The sequence below is a fragment of the Rhinolophus sinicus genome, chromosome 18, assembly GCF_057876585.1.
Source record: "Rhinolophus sinicus isolate RSI-liver-muscle chromosome 18, RSI-T2T, whole genome shotgun sequence".
NCBI classification, from domain to species: Eukaryota; Metazoa; Chordata; class Mammalia; order Chiroptera; family Rhinolophidae; genus Rhinolophus; species Rhinolophus sinicus.
In genome coordinates this window covers 1042635-1061073 of record NC_142518.1, presented here as the reverse complement: position 1 = coordinate 1061073, position 18439 = coordinate 1042635, and the positions used below count along the sequence as shown (strand labels likewise).

At 51.4% G+C, this 18439-nt stretch overlaps 1 protein-coding gene and 1 long non-coding RNA gene across 6 annotated transcripts in view; one reads left to right on the top strand and one right to left on the bottom strand.

Annotated features, from left to right (window-relative positions):
* CD99 (CD99 molecule (Xg blood group)) overlaps positions 1 to 12339 on the bottom strand; it is a 27081-nt gene extending 14742 nt beyond the window's left edge. The window contains exons 1-3 of the mRNA XM_019717781.3: positions 12205 to 12339; positions 1570 to 1602; positions 409 to 453 (exon numbers count right to left, since the gene is read on the bottom strand). Of these exons, the coding sequence (XP_019573340.3) occupies positions 409 to 453; positions 1570 to 1602; positions 12205 to 12271 (145 nt within the window). The 5' untranslated portion in view covers positions 12272 to 12339. The remainder of the gene's footprint in view (positions 1 to 408; positions 454 to 1569; positions 1603 to 12204) is intronic.
* On the top strand, positions 8019 to 18439 carry LOC109438149 (uncharacterized). Of its 5 annotated transcripts, none has more exons than XR_016019992.1 (5): positions 8019 to 11935; positions 12133 to 12622; positions 13063 to 13173; positions 13593 to 16071; positions 16301 to 18439. It is a non-coding gene; the product is annotated as an uncharacterized LOC109438149 (long non-coding RNA). The 5 variants fall into 5 exon arrangements; XR_016019994.1 differs by having other exon boundaries at positions 13063 to 14894; positions 15326 to 16071; XR_016019996.1 differs by having other exon boundaries at positions 13063 to 15581; positions 16557 to 18439.

Below are 18439 nucleotides of genomic sequence, written 5' to 3'. Positions count from 1 at the left end.
ACCAGATTCGGGTGGGAAGGCGACCTGAGAAGTGGTTCTCCTGACTCCGCTGTGCCCGACGAACCGTGGTAACGATTCCTGGCAGTGACTGCGAAAGCCACCTTCTTTGTTTTAAGATCGACTTTCAAATGCCACCTAGTCTCAGGGACACGTGTGTGCCCACCCAACACAATGTGCTGAGGTGTGACAAATGGTGGGTGGGGACACACAGTCTCTGCCAGCAGGAGCTGCTGATCCTATCAATTCCAGGACTCGACAATCTCAAGGTCGCAATGCCCTTGAAATAGGAACCAAACTGAATCCGGACACCCTGACCTACACAATCCTCATACTTCTCTACGTCTCGTCCAGCTCTGGGGAAACTGAGGCGCGAGCTGTTGACGTCTCCTGAGAACATGTGCTTCTTACCAAGGCCGGGCTTTTTGGGGGCTGTAGTGGGTCTCGCGTCATCGTCTAAAGAGAAAAGACATTTCAGTCAGTAAAACCGGCAGCTGGCAAACACCGTTAACTCTCAAGGATGTTCCATTTAAAAACCAAAATAAAACAGTCCACACATCAGTTTGAAGCACCACTTTTCCTGATACCGCGGGTGCTGGCCAAAAACTGGGGGCCAATTCGTGAGTTCCCCAGGCTCCACATCTGCAGGCACATACATGGGTTGATGGTGGCCATGGTTGTCATGGAGACCAAGAGCCCCCTCCCACCTAGTGATGCTGAATGGGGCTGTGACTGAAAGAGGAAGCTCGGAGACGGGGACTTCAGCACAGATACTTAGGGTAGCCCCAGGTCTGTGCTGGGAAGGACAGGGCACCCCGGTTATACTCGTGCTCACGTTTCTTATGTGCAACACACGCCTGGCTCCCTGAGACCCCCAACCGTCACCCAGGCCACGCCCTTGGGAGTCAAGGAGAGCAGGCTGAGGTCACAGAACCAAAGGCCGCCTCAAACCACTTCCTTTCCCAGGAGCCAAGAAGCATTCCATCATCAGGAGTGAGACTGGCCCGTCATCTCTGGGGAACACGGCCACCTTCATCGTTCTGACTCCAGGACCGCGGGAGTTAAAAAGGCGTCCCGGGTGGACCCCCACTCTTAGAATGTGCCGTTGTTTGCAAACACCGTCCTGGCAGACGGCATGGGTCACAGAAAGACGAGGTTGTCACCATCGGTGAGCATGGGTCCCTGTCCAATGAGCGCCCCAATAACAAGAAGTAAATTTGGCTACAGAGGCACCTGGGGAAGTGGCCACAGATGATGGAGGCCAGACGTCCCAGTGACGTCGGCGAAAGCCAAGGGACAGTGGTCCTCGCTCCCTCACATCTCAGAGTGTCCAGCAAGACAGTACCTGCCCCAGGGTCCGGCCAATGCCATTCAGCTTTTGTGACCAGCATGGGGCATAGACATAGTCCACAGGGGATGGTTTATTTATCCCGATGGGGGCACCTGGATTTTCCTCACCTTACCTGCCTCTCTCCATCACAGCCCAACACATTTAAATATACTAACTGCATCGCAATACAATGTTCACTATCTTTTAAAAAAGAAAAAAGAAATGCATTTCCTAATACTCACCGTCAAGGGCTTGCGATAAATCAAAATCTTGAGCTGAGAGAAAGAGAATCCAGTTAGAAATAAGTGAAATCAAAGTAAACTTGGAAATTAAGACACCAACAAAGAAGGGCCATTTTGCTGCATTTTGGGACGCGTGTGTGGGGTGTGCAGAAGCTTCCGGAAATGCATAACGTGTCGTGACTTTGCTTCTCATCCTACGTAGTCACGTGCATGCCTAAAAGTGAGGCTATGTCCATCTATATTCGAAACAATGGATGATCGTACAGTTCAGTACACATCCAGAGAGGGGACAAACGTGATCACTTTTGATGGGCGTTAATTAGTGCACAAAAATCAGATATGGACGAGCAGACATTTACAAAGCGAAAGGCAGGGAGAATGAAGGTCCTGTCTTTCATTCGCAACGGATCTGCAATTCCACACCCCAAACATCCCTCTTGTGGAAACACACAACCCCGGAAAACACGTAGAAGAGTGTCTTTTATCTCCCGGGGTCCCAGAAACGGGGGAAACTGCCATTAGGCCACCGGGACTCCGTAAGGTAATTTCTATGTGGCCGTTTCTGATGGGCAGAGGTAAAAAAGCGGATACACACACACTCACGTGCACACCTTTACGTAGAAACCCACAACTGCCCCCCCCTCCGCCCCAACTCTCTCGCCACCTGAAATAACTGGCTCTGAGCTTTCTCAGATGTTCACCTGGCAGGACTTCTGAATCTCAGGGGCTCGCCCTGGATGGAGGTCAGGGCACGCCGCCAGTCCAAGGGGGTTCCAAGCGCAGCCGAGGTAACATTGGGGGGCAGGGGAGTGGGACTTAGTCAGAAGCAGCAGAGCCGGGAGGGGGGTGCAGGGGGGTCTTCAGAATTCTAAAACCCAATGGCAACAACAGACCCAAGCAGAAAATCCAGATTTCTCCACGTCCCTCTCCTAACCCGTGTGATTTCAGCCTCGGAAAGAGAGGACGGTCACGGTAGAAGCACCAAGGAAACAAAACAGAACGACCTCACTTTCTGGACTCACGTGTATATGCGTGAGCGTGTGCACGTGTGTGTGTGTGTGTGTGTGTGTGTGCGCGGGGGGCCTGGCACCTCCCCAGCGCAGCCCACCCTCCCGTGCTCCCCGTCAGTGCCCCCCTCTCCTGCCAGCCTGCACCCTGGGGACATTGCAGCCACTGACCGGAACTCTGTCCACGACAACGCTGCCTCCTCACCCCTCCCAACCCCCCTCCCAGAGGCCCCACCCGCTCAGAGGTCACGCTCACCTCCACGCCCTCCCTGCCCCCCACGTGTCCCTGACACAAACCCAGTGACAGCAGGCGCGATGGGGGTGGGGCCAGACCCTCCAACCACGGCAGCGGCCTGTCTCCTCTGGTGCCCCTGCTTCCCCGTCCTGTCCCCAAACAAATCCCAGAGCCCAGTGCTCCGGCGACCCGGAGGCCGGCCAAGAGCGCCCAGGGCATGTGCCAGAGTGGGCGGAAAGGAGCACCCTGCCCCGTCCCGGGAGAATCCCCCCCCACCCCCGCCCCTTGGTTTATCTCTGGGCCGGCCACACTCCAGATAACCGTGGGACCAGACCACACGAGATTTCCCCTCAGAGTCCACATCTGAGGGCTCTCCCTGCCTCTCCCTGCCCCCTGGACACCAACCCTCACCATCTGCTTCTCAGGTGACTACAAAAGCCAGGGACATACCACGTGGGAGTGCCTCCCAAACACAACCCCACGGAAATTAGGGGACAAGGGAGGCGGGCAGCTGTGAGTTTCCTGCAGGGAAGGGTACCCCACACTCCATCCTGCATAAGCCTTTAATGTCTTCCTGTACTGCAGACACCTGGAGGCCGGTTTGCCCAGTTGTGCAAACCTGGGTGCAAAGGGATGCTTGCACATTGTGCCACCGGCTGAACGCCCCATGGGGACCATCAGGAAACCCAACGATTCAACAACTTGGAGATTGGCAGGACGTGACCCGTCCTATCTATTCCCAATCAACTAATCTTATCGACCTGGCTACTACAACTGGTCTACCCGGTCCAAGCCAGGGGCATGACTTTCTGAAGGCAATGGGCAGAGGGCTTGGGCAGAAACCCCCCACACCCACTGCTCCGAGACTGGGGGTGGGGGCCGAGGGAAGTTGGAGGCATGAGCGTCTTAGTAGGTTTCTGAGCCTTCGGTCCATCAGAGGAAGCGTGCATGGCCTGTGGTTTCCAGCTGGCCCTTCAAAGCTCCAGAAGTTATGAGGAACATGCAGTGACTCATGCAGGCCAACACCACCGCCCTGCCCGGTGGTGTGTGAGTCAGCCTGACAGCACACGCCCTTCTGACACCCAGTCTCATTCCAGCAATCTTCTTTTCTGCTTGGGTCAGTCATCCTGACACACACAGAGGGCGAGCCGTGTGAATCCCCAAGACCACCCTGGGTATCCAGGCGGATTCCTGCAACAGTCATACCCAAGCTGCGACAAATGCACCACAGGAAGCCAGGACGGGGTTCTCTGAAAGTCTATCCTGATGGCACACAGGTGTAGGAATACAAATTTGCATGGAAATACTCACACTAGTAAAGTGTAAACATCAAGTATATACTTTGTACGTGGAACTTGGATAAATCAATAAACACAAATAAAATATACATTATAGAAATAAAAACAGGATCGAAATAAAACAGAAATGTTTAAAATAATAAATGCTACAAATTATAAATTATATAATTTGTACAAGGACCTGACAGATTATATAAATAAATATATAAAAATGAAAGTAGAAATAAATAATAGAAATAAAATTATAATAGAAAAAATATAGTTACAATAACAAATCATAGAAATTTCAAATTATATAATTTACACAGAGGGTGTATAAATTATATAAATATGTAAAACTAAAGTAGAAATAAAAGCAAAAAAGAAGTGAAATATCTGTATAGTAATAAATTATAGAATTGCAAAATATAGAATTTATACATAGAATTTATAAATTATATAAATAGAAATAAAATAGATCTAAAGAGGACATACAGATGGCAAACAGACATATGAAGAAATGTTCAACCTCACTAACCATCAGAGAAATGCAAATAAAAACCACAATGAGATACCACCTCACCCCAGTCAAAATGGTTGTCATCAATAAATCAACAAACAAGTGCTGGCTCGGATGTGGAGAAAAGGGAACCCTTGTGCACTGTTGGTGGGATTGCAGATTGGTGCAGCCACTATGGAAAACAGTATGGAGGTATCTCAAAAACCTGAAAATGGAACTACCTTATGATCCAGCAATTCCACTCCTAGGTATCTATCCGGAGAAATCCAAAACTCCAATTCAAAAAGATTTATGCACCCCTATGTTTATTGCAGCATTATACACAACAGCCAAGACATGGAAACAACCGAAATGCCCATTGGTAGACGACTGGATTAAGAAACTGTGGTGCATTTATACAATGGAGTATTATGCAGCCATAAAGAAGAAAGAAGTCTTACCATTTGCAACAACATGGATGGACCTAGAGAACATTATGTTAAGTGAAATAAGTCAGAGAAAGACAAATACCATATGATCTCACTTACATGTGGAATCTAAAGAAGAGAATAAGTGAATGAACTAATCAGAAACAGTCTCAGAGACATAGAGGAAAAACTGAAGGTTGCTAGACGGGGGCGGGGGTGGGGATAAGGGGGAAGGTGAGGGGATTAGAAAGCAGTCAGTAACCACAAGATTGCCACGGGGATATGACAGTCAGTTTGGGGAATGTAATCAATAATGTTGTAAAGATTTTGTAGGGTATCCGATGGACACTTGTCTCATTAGGGAGACCACCTCAGGGATGGTGTAGATGCCTGATCACTGCACTGTACACCTGAAGCTGAAGCTGAACAATAATGAATGTCAACTACAAGTTTATATACATATATAGTTACAGGAAGCAGAGCACAGCATTAGGAATAGAGACAGTGGGAATGTAATGGCTGTGTGCAATGTCAGAGGGGTAGTGGATGGGGTAAGGGGGTTGTCACAGTGTGAGGGATATAAATGATAAATGTCTAACTATTACATTGTTTTGTGCAACTGAAACTAATAAAAAAAAGAGAGGAAAAATAAGTAAAAATAAAAAAGTAGAAATAACATGAATATTTATAACTATAGAAATTACAAAATTAATAATTATAAATTTTATAATTTATACACAGAACTTGTAAATTCTATAAATATATACTTTAAAAGAAGTGAATTGTAGAAATAAAATTAGTATAGAAGTAAATGACATATTTATAATAAATTATAAAAATTATAAATTATGTAATTTATACACAGAACCTATACGTTATATAGATAAACATATGTAGGAATATAAATAAATCATAGAAATAAAATCAGAATAGATACAAAATCAGGCAGTTGGAGGGTCCCTTGGAAAATCCTTCATATTTTCTCTTTAACAAGAATATAATAATTACACAGTAATAATGAAAGTAGGCAGGGATGAATTTTCTGAGTATCTTCTATGTTCCCAGTGTGGATGGGTGGGTGGATGGATGGATGGATGGATGGATGGATGGATGGATGGATGGATGGATGGATGGATGGATGGGCCAATGGATAGCTGAGTGGGTGGATGAACAGATAGATGGATGGTGAAAACCATAAGGAATTGGAGAGGGCTTGGTGCTAAGTCTTAGATAAATTCACCACCAGGGTTCAGAAAGTTCCCTTCTGTCTTGAGTTGAGTTTTGCTGAATGGGGCACATTCTGCTCCCCTGTGAAGCCTCACCACTGGTAGTGACAGCTGTACCTCCAGGGTCCACACAACCACACCCGGCGAGGTCAGTGTTATCTCCCCATGCAGCTGTCAATGCCCCAGCCTAGTGGCCCCAACGCCCAGGTCTTGCCATCAACAGAACTTACTTCCACTTGCCTCTGTCGCCATGCTGGCCACGTGATTTTCAGCAATCTACTGAACTCTCTAACCTCAGAGTCTTCATCTACAAAAGGGCCACAGTAAATATCTTAAGTGCTCGGTGATGACGAAATAACAGAGCGAACACCCTTGGGAACATGTAAGGCACCCCACAGCTGTAAGTGTTCGAGAGAACATTCCGGTAGTCAAGAAACCCATGCAACACGGGCTCATGGGAAGGCTGGTTCAACATGGAACCAGCATGGAAACAAAAGTTCAGTGATTTTCCATCACACACTCACACACACACACTACAGCCTTCTGACTTCATAAAAACCCTGATGCAGACCCAACCCCCTAGCAATACCAGTCAGATGACACAGGTAGGCTCCCTGGGGACCCTGCTGTAGGGTCAGGGCTGAGAACCTCAGAGCGGGGCCTCCAGAATGCACTGAAGGGTTAGTGTACAGGTCTTCACCTTAACCCATCATCCGGGCATCAGGACAGAGAATGGAGGAGGGAGGAAGGAAGGAGCATGAACGCTGCTGAGACGGCCATCTTCTTCATCGGGGCAATGGAGAGTGGGTTTAATGTCATTGGTTTCCTCTGCAATCCTATGTATTTCACCTCATGCATTATACTCATATAGATCCTTCTGAGAGGGAGCCCCAGGACTCCTCAAAGTACCCGAACAGTCCAAGGAAGAAACTAATCCAGGGCTCTTGCATTTGCCCAGGAAGGATCTCAGGGGAGGGAATGTGGGTCTCAAAAGAGCAAGCAGACCCGGAGAAAGGAATGTGCGTGGAGAAAGATTAAGGAGATGATAGCAACTGGATTTGCTAACAGGTTGCCTGTGAGACGAGGGAGCTGGCAGGAGTGAAGGGCGATTCTTCAGTGTGAGAGTCTGGGCAAATGGCTGTATCAACAAAGATAGGAATGAAGGAGGAGATGTAGGACGGTGAGAACATAATGAGAAAGCTCCAGACACCATGCCCTGGAGACATCACAGGTGCAGCCACATGGACCTGACCTCTCAGCAGGTACCTACATAAGCCTAACCTGGAGAGAGATTTGGGGGTGGGTCCTCGGGTTGTCTAGTGTAGCAACTCCTTACCCAAGTCCTGCCACTTCCTTACCTTCTCACAGTACGGAGATTGTTTGTGGTTTCAGAGCAATAAGGTAATGCATACCCTTCCCTGGAAACCACTTGAGATAGGTTGTTGCAGCTACCTCTCGACAGATAGATAGATGATAGATAGATGATAGATAGATAGATAGGTAGATAGCTAGATAGAGATGAAGTTAGCTATCATCTATCTATCTATCTATGTATCTATCTATCATCTATCATGTCCATGTATCCATTCATTAATCGACTGCTACGTCCATCTATTCATCCATCAATCATCTATCATATGCAACCATCCATCCATCCATCCATCTATCATCCATCCATCCATTCCTCCATCCATCCATCCATCCATCCATCCATCCACCATCCATCCATCCATCCATCCATCCATCCACCATCCAGCCGTCCATCCACCCACCATCTATCCATCCACCATCTATCCATCCACCATCCATCCATCTATCATCCATCCATCCACCCACCATCCATCCACCCACCATCCGTCCATCCACCCACCACCTACCCATCCGTCCGGGAGTCCGTGGCAATGCAGAAACAGACAGTTAGCAGGAATGCTGGTTACATTGTGTCAGGATGTGTAATGCTCGTCTCCCAGGCACTTCAGTGTGAACGACCCTTCTCAAAAACAGAAGCACTCTATCTAAAACGTTCAAGTCCAGAAAGCAACATGATTGAAAGGGGTGCCCATGTGCAACGGCTCTGCAACTCCCTGAACGGCTGTCACATGGCAACAGATATGTTTATATCAAGACCCTGTCCCCCTGACAGTGGGAACAGGAACAGGAGCCTGGCCAGTGCTTCCTGAGGAAGGCGTGTGTGGAACACGCTGGCCAAGTACTATCAGTGGGTCTCAGACTATCATGTGAAAAACATGGGTTTTACGGATTGCCTCTACCTCGGAGGGTGGGGGGAAGAAATAGGAAATTCCTTGTTTCCTGTGTAGGGGTTTTTTAAAACAATATTGCTCTCGAGACAGCAGATGGTAGCAACACTGAGTCATTCTAAGACAAAGCTGAAACACACCCAGATGGTATTTATACCCAAAACTGATACGAGAAGAGCTAGGCAAAGAATAAGAACAGGAAATTCAAGAAAGGGAAGTCCACTGCAGGGCTAGGTAGAGATTTGAAAGATACTACTCATTAAGTACATACAAAGAGAATTTTTGGGTACTTAGCATCTTTCACCCAAAAGATTGACACAGACAAAAAAAAAAAATCCAGCAAGTGTTAGATGGTCTACACAACCATAAGACCACTATGGTGGAAACGTGTGTGTTTGTTACGGGGCTCTTTGTAGTGTAAGGTTCAAGGGTGAGTGTAAATGAACAATAACACTCCCTGTTGAAAACGAGAAGGCATTTTTCCCTCCCTCCCGTTTCTTCCCGCATTTCTTTCTCTGTCCAATTCAAATATACAGCGATCTTTTTAGTGGCCATCTGAGCCTCTCACACAACGTGTGGCTGACGGGTTGTACCCACTTGTCTGTGTACAAGCGTGAGGTCTCTTTCTGTCCTCGCTGTCTTAGCCGACTGCCTGAAATGCACACAACAGTCTGTGCATGTCATGGTCTGGGGCTCGGAAAACCGCCCTCTGCCTGGAGGAAATAGTTCCCAAACCACTGCACTCCCCCATCAATCCTGTGTGGCTAAGTCACAATAACACGTGACCCTTTTTCCCTAAAACAGCTCATCCCGATTGGAAAAATCTCATCAGGAGTGGTACCAGGAACTTCACGTGGATATTAGTCTATCTCCCCTGAGGAAAACCTCAGCTGGAAACAGGAAACAAAAGTACCCAGATTATCATCCATGAAATCCTGGCATGACTGCTTATGTTGAATCGGTTAAAGTGACTGTGTACGCTGCCTTCTTTCCTAAGTGACAGCGTGCAACGAGCACACGAGGGAGACTTGACAACTCAAGCCCACACCAAAGCCCACACGTGTTTTGGTGGGACCGGCGGTGCCGCGGGAACCCAGAGAGACCTGGTTCTGGCCAGGAGACATCGGCTCAGGTGGGCGTTGGAGCTTCCAAACAGCGTCCACAGAAGTGCCTGTGTGGTGGGGACATATGGAGGGAGCCCAGCCCTACTTACAATTTAAGTCACCTCTTTCCTCCTCCCATCTCCCCTCTTCCCGCCCCTCACTGTCCCACAGGAGTTTCCGAATAAACCCAGGAGCACAGGTCCCTGGGTCCCAAGGACTCTGAAATCAGGCCAGTGCTAGTAGCACCAAGTGGCACTCTGTCCCCTGGCTTCAAGAACTTCTGTAGCCAGACTAGAAACCAAGCCAAACGCGTATTTCTATAGGAAAGTGTGTTCTGAGCTCCGCCAACCAGAAAGCAAACTTTCCTGATAAAACCCCATTTGTGTCTTGGGAACAGTGTCCCAATCCCTAATCCCAGGGGGCCCAGGTAAGGAAGCTGGAGGGGCCGTGGAGGAGGTGGACGCCCAGGAAAACTCAGTCTTCTCTGCGCCTTTGGGGGCCAGGCTTGCTCCCCTGGCCTTCCTGTCCCCCTGCTGTGTCTCCATGTGTCCCCAAGCCCATCTCACTGCCACCAAAGCCTCAACACCAGCTTCCTGAAACCATCAGCCCTCTTCGCATTGCAAGGTACCGTCTGCATAGAAACCAGGCAATTCCGGGCTATCAGTACTGTGGGTCTTTGTTCTTGTTTTGTTTCTTCGAAACATTACAAAATAATCGATGCTATAAAGCACAGCACAGGGACTATAGTCAGTAAGATGGTGACAGCTGTGTGTGGTGCCAGGTGGGGACTTGACGTATTGCAGGGAATCCATTCATACATCATATAAATGTCTAAGCACAATGCTGCACACCTCAAACTAATACAAAATAAGATTGAATGTCAACGGTCCCTGAAAAAAAATTTTTTTTGTCTCCCCCTGCCCCCCCCCACACACACATGCAATCCCAGATCAGCCAGCAGAAGGGTAACAGGAGACAAGCTTCACAACCCAGGCCCAGCCACCCTTCTCTGCAGTATTTACCTACCCTCTCACTCCTCTGAGTGGTTGGAATGCTGCAACTCTCACCCTGCTGGTGGCCCTTGGGTCCCACCGGCCTGTTTGCATATTTCTCTTCACGGAGTAGACAGTACATTCTTGGGCGACCAAAGCCACTGGTGACCCATTTCCCTGGAGCCCCCCACACAGTAGGTGCTCAGGGAAAAAGGAATTCCGGAGGAATATACATGCATAGCCAGCCACAGGGATAAACGAGAAACTGTGGGGAAGCCCACAGAATAAACGGAGCGCGAGCGCGCGCGCGCACACACACACACAAACAAGAAACCCTATGAAGAAGCAACTTCAGTTGTGGGGCAACCAAGTGGGATGGGGGGGACACTTAGGGAGGAATGAGAAGCATGAAAACCATCTCAGCCCCCCCACCCCCACCCCCCAGCACGCTGTTCCAAGATGTCCCCCAGGGATCCTGCCCAATTTCTCCAACGTCACCCTCCAGGCCTTCTCCGCTGTCCCGTCTCTCTGTCCGGTTTCTCACGCCCAAAATCTGTCCGCCACCCATCAGACCCGTCCTGACACTACACCCCACTCCCCGGCGGGCCACTGCAAGGTAGGGCCTGATAAACAGGGAGAAATAACGCACCGCTGAGTGGAGAAGGCTGCAAAACGCCACGCCCACCAGATCCCAACTTTCCTTTTAGGAGAAGGGCGGAGGGAGGGATGAAGAGCGAGACACACCCCAACTTCCATTTTAAAAGGAGACAGACAAAAACACAGGCCAGGAATACGCCGGGCTGCCCGCAGGGAGTGTGTGGGGGGGCCCAACGGGGGGGGGGGGTTCTGTTCTTGCTACTTCACCTGTGTGTCCCTCCCAAATTATGTCCTGGAACACACGGACAGTAAATTACACTAAGAATAGTTTCTAGTCCCGGCCCGCGCCTGTCCCCAGGGCCGGGCGCCCAGCGAGCGCCGATGTCCCCGTGTCCCCGTGGAGACACAGCGAGTTTTCCAACGTTTTCACGGCTCGGAGTTTTCTCTAACTTTTCCCTCCCCGCACCCCGCCTCCCCGCCTCGTCAGGCTGCCGAGCTGCATCCAAATTTAGGCCCAGGGCACAGGGCGTGGTTGGGAGCGGCCAGCGGAGGAGTGCCTTGGGGGCCCCGGAGGGGGCGCAAACGCGGGCCCGGGGACAGAAGATTGTCCCAGGGTGGAGACTGGGAATGTCACCGCTCCCCTGGGTCCCCGCAACGTTCAGAATGGGTGATTTTGGAAACCAACGCTGACGGCTCGCCTCTAGAGTGCGTCCAAACACGCCCAGGAAGAAAGTTGGAGAGGCAGTGAGTGCAGCCGCGTCCTCGGGGCGTTGGCCACCCGTGGGCACCGCGCGTCCCGCTGGGGAGGGTCCGGGTGTCCCTGGTCTGCAGCCTCCATGCGCCCCTCCCACAGCGTGCGCCCGCGGCCCTCCCGGGGGTCCCGGCCTGGGCCGGCGGTCCGGGTGTCCCTGATGCGCCGCCTCCATGCGCCCCTCCCACAGCGTGCGCCCGCGGCCCTCCCGGGGGTCCCGGCTCGACCCCGTGGGTCCCCAGCGGCCCCGCCGCGCGCTCACCCCGGACGGTCGTCAGAGTGCCCAGAAGGCCGAAGAACAGCACCACGAGGGCGGCCCGGCGCGCCATGCTGCGCCCGGCGCCGCACAGCCACAATCCCCGGAGTGGCTCGAGCGGGTGGCAACGGCGGGAGTGAAACCCCCACGGGGCGGAGCCCGCGGCGGGGGTGCGGTGCTGTTACTTCGCACCGGCCTGCGCTCTCGCCCCGCCTGCGGCCACCCCCACCCAGAGGCCCGGGATGTGGGCGCATGGGGCGGGGAGGGGCGGGCCCGGTCCCCTAGGCGGCCTCGATGTCGGAATACAACCCCCACCCTCCTCGGGAAAGTATAACCCTCTCTGCTGGAGAAAGTGTGAGGCCGGACCCCGCGTCTTCCCGCTTCCACCTCCCGTTAACTGGGACCCCCAGCACCGCGTCTCTCGGTACATAGCGACACCCCCTCCCTTCTCAGGAAAGTGAGGCCCCTCCGTGTCTCTGCACCCCGCCTCCGACCCTAACGGGAACACCCCCTTCCTCGCAGATCGCTTAGAAGAGCAAAGTGAAATACTCTACCTTCTTGGGAAAGGGGGGGCCCACTGCCTGCCCACGTAGCAGCCCCCCAAAGCCCAGCCTGCACTCACAGAGCCTGGCACACGGGTTGGGGCTTTGGGGTGCAGTGCAGGAGCCCCCACTTCCCAGCCTAAGCAGGGATTTCCCTTGGAGAGGCCCCCAGTCCCTGGTCGGGGTCTCTGGGGACATTCGCAGGCCACCCCTGCCCTGTGGCTGTCCTTCCAGGTGCCAGGCTTACTATATATATTTTTGTTTTGTTTTGTTTTGTTTTTAATTGAGAGATTAGCTTAAAATTCAGCCCCTATTCCTGCAGGGTCCGGAGCACCACCTCAGACAGAGAAATAACCCTGAGTCACATGCCTGCATTCCACCCTCCAAAACTTTGCGGCAGTTCCTTTGAGCACAGCCGTCCCCTCCTCCCAGGGTGAGTCAGCGCCCATCCCCCTGGCCGGCCTCACAGCTGCCCAGCTGCCACTCACGCTGGACACGTGGGTCGCTGGGTCGCACACATACCTGGCCCGAGGCGGCGGGACCTACATCCGGTGTCTGCGTGAATCCTCACGTTTCAGAGGCAGCAACCTCACCCCCCGCGTCTGCACCCGGCCGTTTTTTTCTTATCTCTGGCAATAAAAACACAAAGACAGCGATTGGCAATTCAGAGGCATGGAGATCACGTAATCGCTTTCCAGGGATATTTAAAAAACAACAGCTGCCTAGGAAGTGTTGCTTCTAGTCCTAAACCTGGCTTATCCAGAGTCCCCCACCCCGCGCCCCCTCGGCGTCTTTTCCTTCCCCTCCCCCACGCAGCCTTGACTCTGTGAATTAGCTCCTTCCCTTTTCCAGGCCACCGTGTTGGGACCGATGGAAGTTGGGGACCCCAGGCCGGGAGCAACTGTTACGGGAGTGTGGGTTCTTCTCTGCCCCATATCCAGGTTCTTGGTGGCTCAAGCAAAGAGTTGAATGAGACACAGAAATAAAGTGGTGAAACAGCAGTTTATTAGAAGAGATAGTGCACTGCAGAGAAATAGGAGCGGACCCCAGCAGCAGCCCAAGGGCCCCCCACTAAGGGAGGCCTGGGTGGTTTTTATCTTGTTCTCGCAAATGGGCTGCTCCTTTCCGGGGGTGGGACCACTTGATTGACACCTGTGATTGACAAGGGGTTATTACCTCATCTTTTTAGACTGTGCATGTTCCTTCCCAGAATTCAGTCTGTTATAATGATATTAATGACCTTCCGGGCATATGCATGATATTATAATGAGGGTATAATGAGACCCAGGTGAAACGAAGGTCGTTGTGGCCTTTACTGCTCTGGTGTGAGTGGCCGGTTTAATCTAGGTGGGTATTTTGTACCCATTTGTTCCTCATAGGGGTAGATAATTACAATGAAAAGGGGAAGTCTTGGGTGGAGAGGGGAGGTCTTTTGGGAGGTCACATCCTGTGGGTGGTGCAGGAATGCAGAGACCCGATGCCTGTCTCTAACTGCCTGCCTTGTTTTACCCTTGAGAGACGTGGTCCCCATAAAATCTCTATGGGAAGTTGAGGGTCAGAAGGTCTGGTTTTCTGTATCTGCTTCCTGCTGGGCAGGGGCGTAGAGCTGTCCCTACCTATTGGGGGGATTCATGGAACTCTCGCCCTATCTGATCTCAGATGAGAGGAAGGGGTCCTGAGATCCACCTGGAAGACCGCATTGTACTGCCAATCTTGTTGGGGTATCTGTATCCCCAAGGCCCCTGAATAAGGAAAAATAGCTTTTAATTAATAAATCCGTTCGCTCTATAGAGCCTGGGACCATTCAAGCAGTCATTCCGGTGGCATTAATTGTCCAGGAGTTAGGCCCGGAACGGGGAGGCGAGAACATTAGACTTCAATGAATACAACCAACAAGCATACATCACAAGTTTCAGGGCAATTATCTAGAGCAGGGGGTAGGAGATTTCTATGCTTCAGGTTAAAAACCATCTATTATTTATGATTAAGAAACTAATGGAGTTAAAACACTAGAGAAAGAAAACTTAGAGTTTCTGTAGTGAGAAGCCCTTTCGTTTGGCCTGTATCACAGCAGTGTGGGATGTGAACACTCAGTGCCTCATTATCCAGGACGAAGGGAAGCTGGAGCTGCTGCAGCCACGTTGGCACCTTGAGGTAAATCAGCCTGACAAGCGTAGATGAAAGAAACCACATGCTACCTGCAAACACCCACGGTTCCTTCCTGGGACCTTTCCTTCAAAAGAAGCTGTTCTTGGCCAATCTCCAACCTCTGGCCGTCGGCGGCACTGCCCCTCCTTTCACTAGCCTTAATGTTCCAGAAGATTCTGGAGACAGCATACATCTTATCACTGAGAGCTGACGTCCCCATCGTAGGCCATAACAGACATGCGTTGTCACTCTCTGACTTGCCAGGCTTTGAGGCTTTTTACTGAAGGTGGTACCGAGAGGCATTTGGAAGGCTTCACTCTCTGATTCATTAAGATGTCCTTTTGGCTTTTCAAAAAAAGTGCTAGGTTGCTTCCTTGGCTCAAAATAAAAGTGCATCCTGCAGACGCGTTGGTGACAAGAAGCTTTTTCACTTCCAGAGCGAAAGTTAAATGAATTGCAACAGCCTCTTGGGTGGGAGCCAAACTCCAAGGGAAGCATCTTGAAGGAAGACCATAAGCTAGACTGAGAGAGGGACCGGCGTGCATCCTCGGGCCGGCTTCTGGCGTCCATGTTCTGGAAATCCTGTGAGATCACTTATACCGCACGTCTTCCGCCAAGCAGCACAACATGTATAATTTCAAGAGACGGAGAATTGAACGTCCCTCTTGCTGGGAAGGGTGACATTCCAGAAAGGTATGGGGGCAGACCTGTCGCGGTGCCCGTTCATGGAAAACGTCCCGTGTGGCACCCATGCCGTGTGCATCCTGGCTGCCGCGTGCTCTGACACCCTCACCTGACACCGTGCACACCTGACATCCGTGTATTCAGCACCAGTGTACCTAGCACGCAGTGTGTTTGCGGTGTAATTATATGTGCGGAGCATGAAAAGGTGAACAAGGCATGTTCTGTCCTCAGAACAGCCCACCTGCCTCTATGGAGGGATATTCAAAACCCGACCTGTCCCCTGCAGTGCAATGCGCTCTACACATGGTGACGAGAGGGCGATGGGAGGGGAAGGAGTTGGAGACCACCACGTTCGTGGGTTCAGAAGCGTTTCACTGACAAGACGCCTTGAAGATGGGCGTAGGGGAACATTCGTTTTCTAGATACAGAATGGATAGGGCTGCATTCCAGAGGGGGTACCTGCAGGGTCGCTGCGGGGAAACAAGCACCCACAACCCATGTGAGTAGGGAAAGGGGTGAGAGGTGAGGGTGGGGAGGTCACCTGGGACCCATGGGGACCGCTGTTGCCTGCCTTACGAAGGGGAGTGGGGAACCCCAGAGGAGTTTAAGATGGGAATTGGTGCAGAATGGCCGGCTGGGAGTTGGTACCAAATGGCCCGAATGAAAAATGACTTCTTGAGACAGGAGAGGAAGAGGGAGACATTTGGGACCCACTTGTGTCTGTGCAGAGAGAGACGCTGAGAGCCTTGACTGGAGGTGTGGTGGGCAAGATGGCAAGACGGAAGTCCTCTGCAGAAACTGCCGGAAGGGAGGGATCTTATGATACTTTTGTTGTTGTTGTTGGGGGTTATTTGTGAGCAAAGTAAAGGCTATGAGAATGCAAAGCACATGGGTTCTTTCCCCCACCTGTGCAGCTCTTTAGAACGTCCTCGCCCCGAAAGCACACGCCCCACTTCTTACTGCCCGTTCCTCTGCTTTTTCCAGGACCCACTGAAGCCGTCTGCCTGGGCGGGACACAGGACACTTGTTGGTTAGTGGTCGTTCCACACCACAGAGTGGTCATAAATCACGTCCCGCTGTGTGGTTTCCCGGGGTACACCTTGTTTGTGGGCAGAAACGGCTTCTCATGAGTCTGCAGGAAACACCGCCCCTCTCTTTTCATCACCGTGTTGTCTAACGTCTTCCTGGCTGCAGGAGTACCAAGTGCACACTACCCTCCGTGGTCACAGCCCCTGGGTCACAACTGAGGGCTCTGGGACCTCGTCCCTTCACACCTGTGCGTCCCTGTCCCTCAAGGTCTCCTGGATTCACGATTACCTTGAATCACCATCAAATTCGTGAACAACAGACATTGACTTGTCACAGGTGCTAAAGCTGGGAGCCCAAGGTCAGGTGTCAGCAGATTCTGTGCCTGAGGAGGACCCTCCTCCTGGTTCAGAGATGGCGTCTTCTCCCTGTGTCTTCACATGGAGGAAGGGGAGCTCTCTGGGGTCTTGAGTGAGGTTACTAATCCCATTTGTGGGGTGCCACCATCGTGACCTCAGCCCCTGAAACACCCCACCTCCTCACGCCATCCCAGTGGCGTTCGGATTCAACATACGGATGTGGGGAGACACACATATGGAGCCTGTCACAGGAAGGTGCAGTGGTGGATTTGACCCCAAGAGACCAGACGCCATTCAGAAGTGAACAGAGACGGAAGGAATGCAAAGGGAACTTCATTTTGCAAATGGGGTGAGCTGCCAGGTGGCCGTCCCTTGTCCATGTACGTCTTCTCAGGCTCAGTTGTGCGTTATACAGACGGCTCGCACACATGGGCACGATGAATTGCCGCCTTGTGTCAGCTTTTTTTTTTTTTGCAGGGTGACTTGTGGCTTCTCCCAGTGACAGGTGGAGTCCATGGGTTCACCCCTTCTGTCTGCAGCAGTGCTGGCTCTTGTTTTGGCCGATGGAATGTACCAGAAATAACGTACATTTCTGAGCTTCAGAGCACCTCATCTTGGAAACCTGCCTGTGTCCCCATGTGCACGCACCTGGGCTGTCGCGGCTGACAGAGCAGGTGCAGCCAGGACGCGCTGTCTCAGCCAAGCCACAATGCCGCCTGCGCTTGTCCCCTCCACGGCTGACCGCTGACATGTGAGACCAACTGACACCAGAAGAACCGCCCGGCTGACCCTAACCCCAATAGCCCAGCCACAGAATAATGAGTGAAACCGGTGGTTATCGTTTTAGGACACCTGGTTATGGAGCGGTTTGACCTACTGGGAGAGCTGCACACAGTAGGAGCTGCTCGGACATCACACCTCTCCCCTCCACCTCTGGCCTTACTGAGACTGTACCGAGACCTTGACATTGTGCTAGGGGCTCTGGGGGAGGAGGGGAGTCAAAGTAAAGTCATCCTCACACTGTTTGCAATCCCTTTGGGTTCGGAGGAAGGAGAGGTATACAGTTCACCATTGTGAGCTATCTGTCTGGCTTTCATTTCCACATGCAGTCACCTCCTGGAGGTCGACCGCCAATGGGCTGATCTGTGGTTCCCAGGTTCTTCCCAGGTTTGCGGACTATCCCCCTAGTTTCCATCTTGGCCCTGTGTGTGCAGAAAAAGGTGCATGCAAGAGTGGCTTGGAATACAAGCATCTTACACTCGATGGTAACAAGTGAGGACACTTACAACCCTCTTGGATCCTTGCAGGAAATTATCAACATCCTCATAATCAAAACAAGGAAATGAACGCTAGGTAGTTGGCTGCTAACTCGGCAGTGAGAGCTCGTTTTGGAAGCCGTATCTTCCCTCCTAGGGCCAGGTAAAGACACCCAGACATTGTACTTGCGTGTTCTGATCTGTAAATAAATAGCTGGCAATTCTG